This window comes from Octopus sinensis, linkage group LG3 (assembly GCF_006345805.1).
Source record: "Octopus sinensis linkage group LG3, ASM634580v1, whole genome shotgun sequence".
Lineage (NCBI taxonomy): Eukaryota > Metazoa > Mollusca > Cephalopoda > Octopoda > Octopodidae > Octopus > Octopus sinensis.
In genome coordinates this window covers 62,348,429-62,366,677 of record NC_042999.1, presented here as the reverse complement: position 1 = coordinate 62,366,677, position 18,249 = coordinate 62,348,429, and the positions used below count along the sequence as shown (strand labels likewise).

The 18,249-nt window shown below is 34.5% G+C and overlaps 1 protein-coding gene across 8 annotated transcripts in view; it reads right to left on the bottom strand.

The window, feature by feature from the left end:
- Nucleotides 1–17,961, bottom strand: part of LOC115209232 (regulating synaptic membrane exocytosis protein 2) — a 238,561-nt gene extending 220,600 nt beyond the window's left edge. For all 8 annotated transcript variants that reach the window (XM_029777506.2, XM_036501023.1, XM_036501020.1 and 5 more), the window contains exons 1-3: nt 17,807–17,961; nt 12,308–12,361; nt 837–1,564 (exon numbers count right to left, since the gene is read on the bottom strand). In XM_029777506.2, the coding sequence (XP_029633366.2) occupies nt 837–1,564; nt 12,308–12,361; nt 17,807–17,821 (797 nt within the window). In that variant the 5' untranslated portion in view covers nt 17,822–17,961. The remainder of the gene's footprint in view (nt 1–836; nt 1,565–12,307; nt 12,362–17,806) is intronic.
- Between the last annotated feature and the right edge of the window lie 288 nt (nt 17,962–18,249).

Below are 18,249 nucleotides of genomic sequence, written 5' to 3'. Positions count from 1 at the left end.
AACTTTTCATAATTAAAAAAAAAAAAGAAATTAAACTAGAAAATGAGAAAAATATTGCAATACAGATCTAAATACTATATATTTTAGATTCAGATAGTGTAAAGTATGCTTCATTTGAAAATGAAATATTAGCCTACATCAAAGAGAGAGAGTTGTCTAAGATGGGTATGACAACAAAATATGTGAAGGGTACCTGAAGCAGAGTAAAAGTGAAGATGTGGGATGAAGTGGTGTCAGGACCAAAGACAAGGAGACTGGCACAGATAGTGCCAGTCTTATTATTTCATTTGTTCACAACCACACCAACAAATTTGGCCAACTCATATCATCAATGAAAACTGAACATAAAAGTGTTGATGATGATATTGTTTCATTAATCATGAAATATTTTTAAACAAAAACAACTGCAACACAGTTATAAAAAAAATGTCTTTCTTTCAAATAATGTCCAAGATAATATATATATGAATAAAGTTTAACAATAATAGTGTGTAATAGAAATGAGATAATAGATTACAGAAACATATGAAGAAAATATTAAATTTTGTCCTTTTTTAATTGTTCCTTTTTTATGTAAAATTGAAATAAAAAGTTATAAGTTAAAATCCCACAGGCATAGATTTCACGATTCCTCTACTCAACATCAATAAAATAAATCCTAGTAATTTCTGGGGCCATTGCAATCAACTACATATTTCCTTAATATTTGTAAGAAATCTTGGTGTGTTATTTCTGTTGTTGTTTTTTTTAATGACTCAGAAAACAACTAAAATATGAAATTTCAGAATCAACATTTAAAAAATTTAATTATAAAAAGGAAAATTGCAGCTACTTACTTTAATCTATCTCTCGATGGTTCTCGAGATGAATCCCTAGGTTTTCGTTGATCTCTTTCATGGTAATGATCTCCAGTTTCTCGTCCAGAATGATCTACACGTTTTTCATCATTAAATCTATCAGTAGAACCTTCCCTGAAACGTCCTTGATGTTTCTCCCTAATCCTTTCATCTTTTTCGTGTGATTTATCTCTGTCTGAACGCTTATCATAACGCCTGGCAGATTCCTCTCTTGAATGTACTTTTCCATCATGATGTTTTGAGCCTTCAACATTGCTTCCTCGAGCAGATGGTCCACGTTCTACATCTCTGCCACGGTCTTGCAACTGACCTTTTTCTCGAAGTTTTTCTTTCTCAGATACAATAGTTCCACTGGTATTATCTGTTGGTCGATCTTTCAAATCATTTTGCTTATTTCCTTGGACTTCAGACAATGAATACTGACGCTTTAAACCACGGTTTTGTAAACTCCCTGATCGAGAAACAGACTTTTTATCAATATTTTCTTTTTCAGAACTAGCCCCATTGTCAGTTTGTTGTTTTGCTAAAATCTTTGCTTTCTTTTCATTCGGTGGGCTGACATCTGTTTTTGTAGAAGCTGTTTCACTACCAGAAGCGGTATCACCGACATCAAGAGCAACAGGTCGTGCCATACCGCCATGATACCAAGCCCCAGTTTTTGCTAAAATCTCTTGCTTTTTACGACATAAATTGCATGACCATATTACCTGTTAATAAAAATATTAAGATATTATAACAGAAATGTGGCACAAAGGAACAACAAAGAAGTATACAGAAAAGCAGGAAAAAAATATACAATGAATATGGACATGCTCAAACCCTCATCAATTACAACCAAATGTCATCACAGTTTCAACATCGTATGACATTATATTTCTATATAGAAAAGAATCACATAAATATTTAAAAAAAAAAGAAAAAAGAAAGAAAAAAAACAACTGTGAGCTAAAAATATACATCTATGCTAAATAATAGCAGTAGATAAATTGTATATTCTGTCATTAAGAATTAAATCCTCAACAATTACATCAGATTGGATTTTTATGGTTTTGAAAAACATCATGATGCCTACTGTGAGATAATTCAACATAAATACAAATGTAGTTTGAAGTTTTGAAATTAAAGGAAATTTAAACATTATTAATTAATTTTATGACACCATTAAATATTTGATCTATGATATTTTAATTATAGAAAGAATGTAAAGCTGAAAATAGTTTCCATAAATAAATTTAGCAGACATTTTACTTTGATATAATATTGAAAATGAAAATTACTACGTAAGGTTACTATAGAACTGGATCTATTTATGAACTTTACATAATATCATGCATTTAAGTCTTGTAGCTGAAAAGATCATATAGATAATTCATAGAAGTGACTGAAATTGTCTGATATTTCAAAACATTTTACTAATCATGTAAGTGATCAGCAAATATTTAATATAAGCAACTAACATTTAAAACCTTAAAAAAAAAATCAGATACATAATTTTACATTTTGTTATGCGTAAAGCATAAGCATATAGGTTAAAAAAAAATGAAATTGAGTAATCACATTAATAGAAATATGTTAAACCCAGTGTATAATGTATAATAATAGCAGTGAAGAACGTTGCACAATTAAAGACAATAGTAAGCATTCAGTGTACAAGTATAAATACATGCAGAACTAGTATGGATTGTATTTACAAAAATACTATTTATTATAAATCATCTACTTGATGTTTTGTTCACCAAGTGTTGTGGAGTAAAGAGTGTTGACAGAATGTAACTGCCTGAAAGATAGAGCATTTGCAGCTTATTAATTCAACCGTGATTTTGATTAAATATAGAAATATTATTTCTAAGTCTCTGGTACTAGATATTACTAGTTATCGCCAAACTAATATGGCAGTTCATAAATATAGGATGAAAGCTGCCGTTGATTAGCTAGAGGTGATGGCCTCTTGGAGCAAATCAACGGCAGCTTTTGTCCTATATTTATGGACTGCCATATTAGCTTGGCGATAACTATTAATATTTGATTAAATAATTTGTAATCAATTATTGCTTACTAGGAGTGGCTGTGTGGTAAGTAGCTTGCTTACGAACCACATGGTTGTGGGTTCAGTCCCACTCCATGGCACCTTGGGCAAGTGTCTTCTACTATAGCCTCGGGTTGACCAAAGTCTTGTGAGTGGATTTGGTAGATGGAAACTGAAAGAAGCCCATTGTATATACGTATATCATCATCATCGTTTAACATCCGTTTTCCATGGGTTGGACGGTTCGATCGGGGTCTGGGAAGTGAGGAGGCTGCACCAGGCTTCAGTCTGATCTGGCAGTGTTTTTACAGCTGGATGTCCTTCCTAATGCCAACCACTCCGTGAGTGTAGTGGGTGCTTTTTATATATATGTATGTGTGTGTATATGTTAGTGTGTCTGTGTTTGTCCCCACCACATCGCTTGACAACCGATGCTAGTGTGTTTACGTCCCCATAACCTAGCAGTTCAGCAAAAGGGACCAATAGCATAAGTACTAGGCATCCAAGGAATAAGTCCTGGGGTCGATTTGCTTGACTAAAGGCGGTGCTCCAGCATGGCCACAGTCATTGGACTGAAACATATAAGAGAATAGAGTAAAATGTTATATTTTTGAGATGAGCCTATGAGTGCATGTACAAAAACTATTTATGTCAAAGTGTGCAGGGTCTCCTTGCAAATGACTGAATCTAATTTCTTGATCAAAAATGGTTCTTTATATTAATAAGCTGGGCTCCAAAATCAAGTCGCTGAAAAAAGAACATGCCAAAAGTAAACAGCCTGATTGGCTGAAAATAACTACAAGAACAGTCATGTGATTTAGCCAATTCTCTGTTCCATTCAAATAACAAGGTCATCAGTCAATAAAGAATATTTCAGTCTGAGCCAAAAATCAAAGCTGTGATAATAGCAAGTGAACAAAAGCAAACTGGCCACTTGATGCAAATGACAGTCAGTCATGTATCCATATGTAGGTGTACAACTATCTGTGTGTTAGTGAGGAATGGAGTAATAGTAGGCGAGGAAGACAGAGTAAGAGTTATGCTACTGATGAAACCAAGACCTGTTGTGCAGTAGAATTAATCTACGAGTAAAACCTCACCAGTTTGAATGAATTTCTTCAGTGAAAAACACTTAAAAGATTAATAATTCAAAAGGGCCACTTGATGAATTTGGTTAATTAAGTTGAAGATTGTTGTAGTGAATGCTGTATGCAATAAAATCTAAATTTATTGAAATTTCATTCCAAGTTGGAGAACGAAAAAAAAGATATAGCATTAGTTGTTAGCAATTTTAAAAGAAAGGGGTGGATAATTTTAAGAAATTAAGAGGGAAAAGAAGGGGAAAGGAAATGGAAGGGAAATCTGATCTTTCTTTACGAGCAAAGAGATATCTTTTACCTTTCACTTGTCTCAGTCATTAAACAGCAGCCCTTGCTGGGGCACTGCCTTGAAGAATTTTAAGTTGAATGAATTGACCGCAATGCATTTTTTTAAAGCCTGGCACTTATTCTATTGATATCTTTTGCTGAACTGCTAAGTTAAGGGGATGTAAACACACCAAGATCAGTTGTCAAGTGGTGGTAGGGGATAAACATAGACACAAACACACACATGTATATATAACAGGCTTCTTTCAGTTTCAACTCATAAGGCTTTGGTTGGCCCAAGGCTATAATTAGACAACACTTGCCCGAGGTGCCATGCAGTGGGACTGAACCTGGAACCATGTGGTTGGAAAGCAAGCTTCTTACCACACAGCCATGCATGAACATTTTTAGATATAAATGAATGAGCTAAGGTCTGCATAAACTGTATTATGCTGAGAAGGTCAAATAGAGCAAAAATACACGGCCATTATTGTCTCTTGCCTACAAACAAAAGTCAGAATGTTTGTTCCCTAAGTATATAAAATAACTTGAGTAATTAATTCTTAATTTGTTCAAATCATCTTCCCTTTTTTGTGTGAATTGTTAGCAATTACTAGTAAACTATTTTTTCCATTCTCCAACTGTGAAATATCAAAATATTAAGAATACATATTACATGGTACTCAGTATATATCCCTTTAATTTAATTACTTAAATTATTACTTCATTTTGTTATTATATAAAAATTGCAACAACACCAGCAGACTAATCACTAATCATATGACTTCTTTTTATTCATTAATATCAAGGATATTGTCCTTAGGTTTTTATGGATAAATGTATAAGATTACAAGATTGGCTTAACTTTTCAATATCACTCAGAGAGAGAGATATTGATTTGATAAATAATTTATACTTGTATCTATATAGTTACCCATGAGAGTGTTCAGGGAAACTTCCCTAACAACAATAGAGGAGAAACAGGATGCCTTATGCTACAGTGAAGGTAATCTGTTTAGAAAAATCAATATAGGATGTAATCCTTTCTTTGTGTAACAACCATTCTAGTGCTAGTATTCTAAATATACCCAGTACACTTTCCTAATGGTCAATGATAAAAAAGGATATCTAGTGTAAAACAACAGCTAAATCAAATATGCAGAATACTAAATTGTATAACACTAACTACATTAATAGTAATGTACATCTATTTACTTAGTACTGCATACAGTAACATTATGAACACTCACTCCTTAACCAGCCATCCCCAAATCAATCAGGAATGTGTTTTTGTGTTTTCTTTTCAGTGCTGTTACAGTCAATGTTAGTACAATGAAATGTAAGCTCAGTGAGATAGTAGAGAAACACAAACAGGTGATGAACATATGAACATGTATTTGTGTAAGAAATAAAATTGATAGTTGTTTCAACCAGATGAGAAACGTGTATGTGTTAAGGCGGCAAACTGGCAGAAATGTTAGCACACTGGGCGAAATGCTTAGTGGTATTTCGTTCTGAGTTCAAATTCTGCTGAGGTTGACTTTGCCTTTCATCCCTTTAGGGGTCGATAAATTAAGTACCTATTTCTTTACTACCCACAAGGGGCTAAACACAGAGGGGACAAACAAGGACAGACAAATGGATTAAATCGATTACATCGACCCCAGTGCGTAACTGGTACTTAATTTATCGACTCCGAAAGGATGAAAGGCAAAGTCAACCTTGGTGGAAGTTGAACTCAGAAAGTAGCGACAGATGAAATACCACTAAGCATTTCTCCCGGTGTGCTAACGTTTCTGCCAGCTCGCTGCCTTGATAAATTAAGTACCGGTTAGGCACTGGGTCGATGTAATCGACTTAATCCGTTTGTCTGTCCTTGTTTGTTCCCTCTATGTTTAGCCCCTTGTGGGCAATAAAGAAATGAGAAACGTGTATGTGTGTGTGTGTGTGTCCCGTCCAATTTCTCATCAATAAAGTCAAAACATACTTGAGGGCCTATGTGGTATATAAAGGCGGCGAGCTGGCAGAAACGTTAGCACGCCGGGTGAAATGCTTAGCGGTATTTCGTCTGCGTTACGTTGTGAGTTCAAATTCCGCCGAGGTCGACTTTGCCTTTCATCCTTTCGGGGTCGATAAATTAAGTACCAGTTACGCACTGGGGTCGATGTAATCGACTTAATACCTATGTCTGTCCTAGTTTGTCCCCTCTGTGTTTAGCCCCTTGTGGGTAATAAAGAAATAGGTATATAAAGTAGTCTGCAATAAAACTAGGGCATCTTATATAGGGAGTACTATCAGAAAAATGCACATTCAAATAAAAGAGCACATTAGCATGTCAATAGATGAACAACTAAAGAAGTGCCAGATCCAGGATTTTAAGGTATCCATCAGGGTCACTCAATGTAACAGGAACAATCTCAGAATCATGGAAGCCCTCCTTATCAACAAATTGAGACCAGCCATTAACAACTGGAAGGAACTACATAAAGCTGACTGGTTACTATAGCAACACCAGTCTGCACATGTCACCTTCTTCCTTCCTCCTTTCTTCTTAACACATCTGAGCAATGATATTTCCATCCTTCACTTTTTAGAAATGTCCTGAAGAAAGGGTTATAACTTCAAAATATTGAAATACAAGGTAAAACTCAAACTTTACTTTGTTTTCTTTCTTTTTCTTTTGTAGTTTACTTTGTACCTTCTTGCACAACAAATCCCTTTAAATTTGCTCACATGTGACTATCGTCCACTTTTCTTTTCCTCACGTGACCATCTTTCTTTTCCTCCAGAACGTCCAAATGACTGGACATCTATCTCTCTCATCTATCTTTTCTCTTTGCAAAGAAAATATTTCTCCAGCGTTTTCTATTTTACTCTTATTTTGGTCTAATGACTCTCCATGTTTGTTTTTATTCGGTTTCATTGTATGTCTCCACCGTCCTACTTTTGTTCCCAACTTTGACCCTCTGTAAATCCAAATTTTATTTTGGTATTTATGGGAGCAACTGTCTTCAAAGACTCATATTGTTGTTCTTTGTGTTACTTGTCCTGTCTTCCATTTTTTCTCTTGTTGTTTGTGCATTTAACTCATTTGTTTTCGTATTTCACGTTATTTACTGTTGGTGACATCCTGTACCCATATATGCATACACACACACACACACACACATATATATATATATATATATGTATATATATATATATATATATATATATGTATATATATATATATATACACATATATATATTATAATATATATACATATATATTATGTTATATTATATTATTATTTTAGTTCTATGTCTGATGAATGGTTAACTGGAGATGTCTTACATATTTTTCTACATATAAACCTCATAACTTCTATTGCTAATTAATTATTCATTAACAACAGTGCCTTCTAAATTGGTATAGCTCTTCATGTGGGCTTGAGTATGCTTCAACTGTTAAAGTATAAGTGTGATCAAAAGATCAATCTGAGAGAATATCATGTGCTATTATGCTAGTTCAATGAAGGGAGATGCTCTTGCTATGCTGAAATAAATAATATAATTGAATGATCACTAGCACGTGTGGACAGAGTGGCAGTCTTGGAGCACATCTGACTGCACCACAGCAATGGCAAATACCAAACCAGAATGACTTTATTTCTATATGCTACATGTTGCTAAGAGTAACATTTTGGATGTGCAATGTCAGTATGCATTCATGCATACTGATGAACAATGGTATGGAGGGCTGTCATGGTAGATATGAGAGGGTGTCAAGGATGAGGAATAACAATTATATGATATAGTTCAGGGGAATGGGAGAGATAACAGGGGCACAAAAATTCTGTGCCACTTGTTATCTAATGTTAAAGTGAAGAATAATATAGGGGAGAATGATGCTGAAAATGTGAGATGGGTGACAAAAGGAAGTGATTCCAAAGACAAAGATAAGCAGTAGCACAAAAGGAAATGAAAGCTGAATAGTACTCTTGTTAGAAAATAGAGAGAAGGTGACAGGTGGGGGAAGGTTTTATAGAGGCAGATTGGCTTTATAGAGGCAGATTGGGTCATAGACATATGAGAGGGTGCTGAAAAGTTGCAGGCTTTAAGGGGTATCACAAAAGGCCTGGTTGGAAGCCCAACCTTTTGAATTCAAAATTTACAGCAGTGAAAAATTGGATGTTTCATCCCTATAGAGGAGCCTGTTTGTATGTATGTATGTAATGTATATATGTATGATGTATGTGTTTGTGTGTGTGTGTGTAAGTGAAGGTGTGTAGTGTAGTGGTGTGGACTGTTACATCATGGTTTTAATTCTTAGACTGGACAATGCCTAGCGCCCTTAAGGAAAGCACTACATTCCACAACTTCCAGTACACTCAGTTAAATATACATTCTAATGGTGTCCCACCCTCCCACTGTGCATCCTCTTCAAAAAATCCTGAGAAAGGATGATTGAGGTGGGGATTGAAATATGCATAGGTCCAGTACCATCCATCATTATTACACAGGTCAAGGGACAGTGCATGGAAAAAAGAGTGGGGTTAGAGAGGTGAGATGGTCAGACAGGAGAGATCATTGCTTTCTTTATTTTCACTAATAGATTATATAGAAAATAAGCAAAATAGAGAGTGATAGAAAAGTGAGAGAAAGTCAAAGAGGCTGGTGAGGCAGCAGATGTAGACTTGACAGTAAATATTTATGTTATGTCCCCCATTCTCCATTACTATCAATTTTAACGCTCATTTCACTTAGCTTGCATGGATGGACAGATCTTCTCATGCACTCTGCTGTCAATTGACATAGTCTTTCATTATCTTCATCTGAGATGCAGCATCTTTAGATCAGTCTTCTTCAGTTTGTCCCAAGTCTTCCCTGGTCTTTCTTTTCCACAAATCTCATTCACTTTGAACATACAATACTTCTTGATCAGCTATCCTTCTCCATAACACACCACATACTGATGACAACAGTCTTCTCTCTGACACACAAAATCTGATTTATCAAACATTCAGTTTTTGTAATTCATTATTCCCACACACAAACATTACACATCCAAAAGAGCATGGTCAGTTCATTTATTTCTAGTTTTCACAAATCCTTTGCATTCAAGGCCTACATCTCACTTGAAGATTTGCAGTATCAAAAGTCTCATTTTATTTGCCCTTTGTTCCAAGACAAAATGGTTTTGTTACCAACATAACTAAGAGCTCCTTGAACTTTCTCCAGCCTGTTCATATTCAAGGTATTATTGAACACTAACCCCCACTATTAATTAGGTTTCCTAGTTAACAAAAGCTATAAACTACTGAAAAAAACCCTTTTATACCTTTGAGAGAATCAACTTTCTGTGAGCTTCAAGTGCTAATGGCCCTTGTGCACTGACTGCACATGAAGTGTACTTTCTCTGAAAGTCCGCCACTACACTACAAGGAATTCTTATATAAACATTTTACTATATATTGAGCAGAACCATTTCCTTGATGGGAGCAAGGTCTTGCTTCCTTTCCTGTTTGCTAATACTTTAGTCTTTGCTAAGTTTACTTCGAAGCCTCTCAGTTCTAGTCTTTGATTCTACATCAGATTCCTTCACTAAACGTACCACAAATTCAGCCATAAGAACTAAGTCATCAGCTTATTCATTATCTGTTCATTAGCAGGGCATGCTACTGAATAGATTATGCAGTTGTCAAAAGGTACCTTAAATACAAATATGGTCAACAAAGGCTCTGCTTTTAAGACATTCTGATATAGATTTCTACATAACTACTGAGACCTGGAGTGACGAACTTCAGACAAGAAAACTTGGGAAAAGTATAAAGACATGTTTTAGTGGAATGTAATACACCAAAACAATATCTAACTCATTTTACTTCATTTAATAATTGCTACTACTATTTTAAAAACAGTGATTAGTATTTAGGAGAGTATTTAATCCAAATATTTTTATATAGGTGTAGGAGTGGCTGTGTGGTAAGTAGCTTGCTTACCAACCACCTTGGGCAAGTGTATTCTATTATAGCCTCAGGCCACCCAAAGCTTTGAGAGTGGATTTGGTCGACGGAAACTGAAAGAAGCCCATCGTATATATATGTATATATGCATGTGTGTGTATATGTTTGTGCCCCCCCCCCCAACGTGTTAACGTCATCGTAACTTAGTGGTTCGGCAAAAAAGACCGATAGAATAAGTACTAGGCTTACAAATAATAAGTCCTGGGGTTGATTTGCTCGACTAAAGGCAGTGCTCCAGTATGGCCACAGTCAAATGACTGAAACAAGTAAAAGTGTAAAGTGTAAGATGAAATCATATCGATGACATTTTAATATATTACTCTCACCATACTGGCTAATAACAGAAACCATTATTCTTATTATTAGCATTGTCAAGCTCCCATAGACTGAGCTTTTACATTCACCTTTGCCACATTCTTGGTAATGATATTAAGTTTCTTTCCAGGCTTTAGTTGCCGAGGGCAAAACTTGGATTTTTTTTTTATTCTCAGAATTTAAAAGGATATTGTGATTAAGTCTAAAAGTATGAAAGAACCAGCCAATATAGGCTTGGATAAATGACTGGTCAATGTTATCCTCCACTGCCCCAGAATCAGTTAAAACTTTATATAATGCTATAAAAATATTTAAGCGAACTGTAATTACACTGAACTTGTTCACTATAAATATGTTCCTTTCTTCCTTATGAGAAAATACTGCTATTTAACAATCTTTATTTGGAACTATTCCATAAAATATATTTGCAAATATCTCTATAAACATGACAAATAATAATAATGTAAATTGATAGTGTGTTAGTTTCTGATAATCTATAAACAGTCACATGATCCCAGTCGGCTGTTTATTCATTTAATTCATGCCATGTGCTTCACAGAATTTTTTTCCACTAAATTACACTGACTTTATTATAATTATGATAAAAACCATTTCAATTTAAAAACTGGAAAATCAAAATAAGAAACAGTTTTTAATATGTCACTTTTTGTTTTTGTCTGTTGAGATATCTTTGAAATGACATTTCAAATTCTTAATCAAGTGAAATTGAACATGACTAATAGGGTTATTACTGAGATTAGTTAACTACATGAAAATATTAGATATTAAACAAATTTTTTTAAAAAATTGAGTAATTAAAAAAAGGGCATCAACAAGCTAGAAAATATCTCAAGATTTATTTAGTAAGTCTCTACTAAGCTGCTTAGAAAGGTAATGTCAACAGTTTATTAAAGCACCAAAAAGAAAAGAAAATTTAGCCCAAGTGTGGACTATGAAGAAACCAAAAACAGAACTGGTCAACTGATGTCTCTTTTAAAATGTGTCAATGCATGTAACTGAAATACCATTTCAAAGATAGCCGCAGTGCAAATTTACAATAAAAGCATTATTTAAACAGCCAAATTGAATTTTCTTATAACTTAATCATAACAAAATAAATAAAAAAATATCAACCCAAACATAATAATCAAAAACACTTTAAAGTGAAGAAACATCAACCATAGTACTTTTGGTTTTTATTCTCCAAAGATACAATCTCTTACTTGATTATCATCAAACCAGTGATTGAAATGAAGTGGTTTGAACAAGGTGCATTGAATAAGGTGCATCAGCTGACTGAATCAGTCACTTAGCTGATGGGTTGTGAGTTTGTATCTTGTCATGCATTAACTGTTCCTAAATCTACTTTCCACAATGCTAATAACCATTAGAATACAAAATGCCTCAAAGGAGGTTCTTCAATAATCCTTAATGGTCGGTCACAAGATATGGTTAGGTCTGATACAATGTGACAGAAAATTAAGAATTCAGACAATTTAGGATCATGTTATTATTCTTTTTTTTTTTTTTATTTGAATAGTTTTAATGTCTAATTTTCCATGCTTGCATGCTTCAGACAAGACAGATTTTATAATAATAAAAAAAATTCCATTTTTTAAATAACAGAAAAGTATTAGGGCTCAATTTGAGAAATACAGTTTATAAAACAAGCTCAAAGCAGACAACAATAAAGTGCAAGACTACATCTAATCCATTACATTTGACCATAAAACTTACAGTGACGTTTTGACCACTGAGATCTTTGACTTCCTTGCCACTCACAGGTACAGGCTGACAGGATGAATGAGAAAAAGATAAAGGAGTGATGAAAATAAGAAGATAAGCTTAAAAAGAGAAAAATAAATTCAGTTGGGAAAAATAACATCATTCACTCATATAAGAGAGTCTGAAAATATATATGTGTGTGTGTGTGTGTATATATATATATATATATATATTGATAAAAATGGTAAGACAACAAAAGAATGAAAGCGACCTTGATATTATGTAAATAGAGGAATTTATCTGTAAAGGTAATATGTGACAATTATTCGGTAGCCATGATAAAACTCCGAGTTTCGGATGCCGAGGTGGAAATCCACGCTGCCATCTCTTTCATACCATTTTTTCCGATGGCCGGATAACTGAAGAGATGGCAGCGTGGATTTCCACCTCGGCATCCAAAACTCCGAGTTTTATCATGGCTACTGAATAATTGTCACATATTACATTTACAGATATATATATAATGAGTAAAGACCCCCCCATCGATCATGAATGACCATGGGATTGCACCTAGAAAGTTACGCCTCGAGGCACAAGTCTGGGTAAGGTTGTTTATGGAAGACCAGCAGTCACTCATAAATACCAGCTTTCCCTCTCCATGACACCAATGTTATCCAAGGGAGGGGCAAAGGCTGATATTGCTTGGCACCTGTGACACTGCAACACATTTCTAGAGCTGAGCAAACTAGAGCAATGTGAAATAGAGTGTCTTGTTCAAGAACACAACCCATCTCAGCATATTAATAAATGAAGACTAGAGAACAATATTATTTTATTTTCTCATTTTATTGTCTGAAGAGGAGGACTTGTTTCACTTACATTTAAGTTTTAAATTTGTGAATAAAAGAACATGAATGAGATTAATGTGATTAATGTTCAACAGGATTTGTTGAAAATTAATGTTTGAAGAAAATATGTGCAGGTAAAGAATTATAAAGCAAATTCATTTCTGCAAAAATTGTTAGGAAGTTTGTTCAGTACAAGGTCTGGCAGGTGATAATAGAAAAAATAGGAAATAAAAACATATTGAGTGGATTTGTTGCTGATTAGTCTCAAGTTAGTCTTGACCAAGCAGACTCATGATTAGAGGCAGCCATACTCAACCCACGTGTTATCAGACATGGTGCCAACAGAACTGTGTTATTCAATATGTATTTTTTTTTATTTCAAGACTGTTATGCATGACTTGAAAGAGATTTACTGCTATTTTTAGCAGGTCAAGTAACCACCAACAGTTTCCATCATTGGTTTGATTAAGTGAATTTTGTTGTCAATAGCAACGAGTTAGGTGGTGAGTTGATAGAGTCATTACAGCATCAGATAGAATGCTTTGCAGAATTCATTTTAGCTCCCTGCACTCTGAGTTCAAATATTATTGAGGTCAATTTTGCCTCTCATCCTTTCAGAACTGACAAATAAAGTACTTTTCAGGACATTGGACTGATAGAATTATTAGTGTTGAACAAGAAACTTAGAAATGTTTATTTGCAGATCTCTCCATTCTGATTTCAAGTTCCACATATGTGCAGAAGATTAAGGTTAAACACCTAACAACAAGAACACCCAGTCCAAAATGCAAGAGGCCAGTGTAGACAAGGAGCTATAAAACTAGCATAGATAAATCAGCAATGGCATACTGAGATTTCATCCAGCAATGGACCAACAATAGTTAAATAAAATAAAAAGGGTTAATATAGGGCGTAACAAATATCAGAAAATCAAAAAAAAAATGTGTGTAATAGGTGTAAAACAACTTCCTATGAACGAATATGAAAAAAAAAATTCGCGCACGCGAAAGGGGGGTGGGGGAGATGCCTCGGAAAACTCACATCGGGAAGTTCCGAAAGCGTCTGAGGAGCTGACCCGGGCACCAAAACAAAAAAAAAAATAGTGTAATATGTGTAAAACAACTTGCTCTAAACGAATATGACAAAAAAAAATGCGCTCTCGCGAAAGAGGGGTGGGGGAGAGGCCTCGGAATATTTATATCGGGAATTTCCGAAAGCGTCTGAACCGGGCACAAAAACAAAAACAGCGTAATAGGTGTAAAACAACTTGCTCTAAACGACTATCATGAAAAAAATGCGCGCTCGCGAAAGGGGGGTGGGGGAGAGGCTTCGGAAATTTCACATCTTCAGTCCACGGCCTTTAAACTAAGAAAAAATAGTGTAATTGGTGTAAAACTACTTGTTCTAAACGAGTATCAAGAACACACACTCACACATGAATCATAAACTCCGTATTTCGCAAAAAAAAAAAAAATAAAGAGAAGAAATTCTGGAAAAAGTGAAGAAATGTTAGATCTCATTCCTTGGTTAAAGCTATTTTAAACATTAAATTTATGCTTTTCTTTGAAATAGTTCAGATATATGCAATTCTTCTCACTTATTAAGATGCATTTATCAGAAAAAAAGAGACAGAAAAAATTATTATTTTGTGTCAATCCTTCCCTAATTATCCTTTATTTTGGCGTGTATTTTTTTCCCAAATTTATTTTTTCACCTTTACAACACTGTTTAGTAAAGCAATTAATTATCTTTATAATTTGCATATTTGACTTATTAATCAAAATTCTCTAGATGTAATATATACTAAGTAATGCATCCTTCATTTATGTGTTCCGTTTTGTATTATGCATGCGTGACTGTTTGTATGTAAGTGTGTTTAACTGTGCACATGAATGTGAATATTAAAGAACATATTTATTTACTATGATTGTTATTTTCAGAACAAATAAATCTTTTGGCTGTTATGTTATTGATGTTATTATTATTGCTAGTTAAAGGGTGGTGACTTGGCTGAATATTTTGAGTCTTGTAGTATGTAGTCAATATTCTGAGTTCAAATCCAACTCATTTCTTTATCATCATTATCGATGGACCACTCAAAGAGGTATGTATACATTATCATTTTCGTAACATAATTTCTGTAGTATTTCAAGATGTTTCTGACACGTATTTTGATTCACATGGCGGAGATCCAACATTTCTTCACTTTTTCCAGAATTTCTTCTCTTTATTTTTTTTTTTTTTGCGAAATACGGAGTTTATGATTCATGTGTGAGTGTGTGTTCTTGATACTCGTTTAGAACAAGTAGTTTTACACCAATTACACTATTTTTTCTTAGTTTAAAGGCCGTGGACTGAAGATGTGAAATTTCCGAAGCCTCTCCCCCACCCCCCTTTCGCGAGCGCGCATTTTTTTCATGATAGTCGTTTAGAGCAAGTTGTTTTACACTATTACGCTGTTTTTGTTTTTGTTTTTGTGCCCGGTTCAGACGCTTTCGGAAATTCCCGATATAAATATTCCGAGGCCTCTCCCCCACCCCTCTTTCGCGAGAGCGCATTTTTTTTTGTCATATTCGTTTAGAGCAAGTTGTTTTACACATATTACACTATTTTTTTTGGTTTTGGTGCCCGGGTCAGCTCCTCAGACGCTTTCGGAACTTCCCGATGTGAATTTTCCGAGGCCTCTCCCCCACCCTCCTTTCGCGTGCGCGAATTTTTTTTTTCATATTCGTTCATAGGAAGTTGTTTTACACCTATTACACACATTTTTTTTTGATTTTCTGATATTTGTTACGCCCTATATTAACCATAAAAAGGCATAAAGTTGGTAAATTAGGGGAACAGAGGATATTGTATTGGTATTTGAAAAGTTTCTCTATCAGATATACAATATTATTTAGGATATAACTGAGTGTGTTTATAATGAATGCATGCTTTGGGATTTATAAACAATTTTCTCTCAAATCAAACTGTATCATCATCGTTTAACACCCGCTTTCCATGCGAGCATGGGTTGGATGATTTGACTGAGGACTGGTGAACCAGATGGCTGCATCAGACTCCAGTCTTGATCTGGTAGAGTTTCTACAGCTGGATGCCCTTCTTAATGCCAACCACTCCAAGAGTGTAGTGAGTGCTTTTATGTGCCACCAGCATGAGGGCCAGTCAGGCGGTACTGGCAACAGCCACGCTCAAATGGTGTTTTTTTACGTGCCACCTGCACATTTTACGTGCCAAACAATGTGGTCCTACATACAATCGTAGGTTCAGTCCTTAATCAGGGCTGGATTATGATCAGCTTTATCAGCTTTAATGATGTGGCATCACCAACAACTGCAGAGACAATTGTAAAATATGTGGTAATTTGAGCTTAGCCAAAGACAAACCCTGATCTGGTGCAGTTAGTAGTTATTTATCTCTTGAAAGTTCCCAAATACTATTAGTTTTATTCAGAAAAAAAAGCTGCACAAGAGTATGACATTAAAAGCTTCTGAAGATTATACCAAACATTGGACAAAGCAGTTCAATACTGATAACTGGTAGAGGTGAAATCTATGCTAATTTCATACCATTCTTAAAGGTTATCATGTAGAAAATAATTCCACCTTTCAGATGTGCTAATCTCAGAGCTAATTATGTCTTCAAAAGAATTGGCAAATGTCTGCAGATAATTAATTGCAATGCCAGGTTCAATGTTTGATGTGCATCACTTTGTATTTGATTACATAATCAGAAATTTTTTTTAAGCCAATATTAACCAAAATGTTAATGACTGAAAACAGAACATTTTCTCTGCATATTCGTTCAGTTTTTTTCTTTAGTATATTTTGTAACAGAAGGTGGCGAGCTGGCAGAAACATTACCACACCGGGTGAAATGCTTAGCAGTATTTCGTCTGTCTTTACATTCTGAGTTCAAATTTTGCTGAGGTTGTCTTTGCCTTTCACCCATTCGAGGTCCATTAATTAAGTACCAGTTGCATACTGGGGTCGATCTAATCGACTAGTCCTCTCCCCCAAAATTTCAGGCTTTGTGCCTAGAGTAGAAAAGAATATATTTTGTATCAGAGTCACCAAATTTGACATGAACTATATTGTTATGTAGCTATGTATCTATATTGTATTTCAGTTTTCATTTCATAAAAAGAAGAAAGGTACACGACCTTTCTCAGTTTATTGTATATGTCACATAACTTATAACTAGCTCAGCACATGGCACATCGAATATAGTTGGATTGTTGTTTATTAAACAAATACATCACTTCAAAAAACAAAAATTTGTTTTTCAATTTTGTAACTATTGATAAAACAAAGTTTGAACTTCCTAGTGTCTAAGATATCGGGATTGATATTCAAGCAAATGAAAACAGTGGAACCAACAATGTCACAGTTGGATATATTGGATGAGAGAAAATGATGTTAAAGAGTGTACAATGATAATTAGCAGGATTAAAAGTTAGGCAAATACAAAGTTAGCTCCAAAGAGTTATATACCAATAATATACCATACAAGAAATGTATTGAGAAGATTCAAACTAAAAACTATAAAATATTTAACCTGGCATATTTTATCATATAACAATATTGGGTAAATTCAAACTTTCATTAAAAGAGAAATACGTTTTGTAAATATAAAGAAGAATGTTCATTAATATTTCAAATACCTTATTCCCACGCATTGTAATTCTGCCACCACATCTGGCACATGATTTCAGGTGACAGTAGTGACAACTATGCCCAACACCATCAGCAAATTTTGTTTTATGGCAGATTTGACAGACAGCACCTTCATCTTGTGGAGTTACTTGTTTGGTTTCCTCACTTAATTTTTTTACTGCTTGTTGGTAGCTATCAAATTCATCTTGCATTTGTCTGGAAAAAATAATTAAAAAAAAAAAGGAGGTGAGAATTGATCTGTAAAAAACATGAACTAAACTAATAATTTATCAAATGTAATATTGATTTGTTTTTAACAAATCTGGTACAATACTAAATGTGGAGGCGCAATGGCCCAGTGGTTAGGGCAGCGGACTCGCGGTCGGAGGATCACGGTTTTGATTCCCAGACCGGTCATTGTGTGTGTTTATTGAGTGAAAACACATAAAGC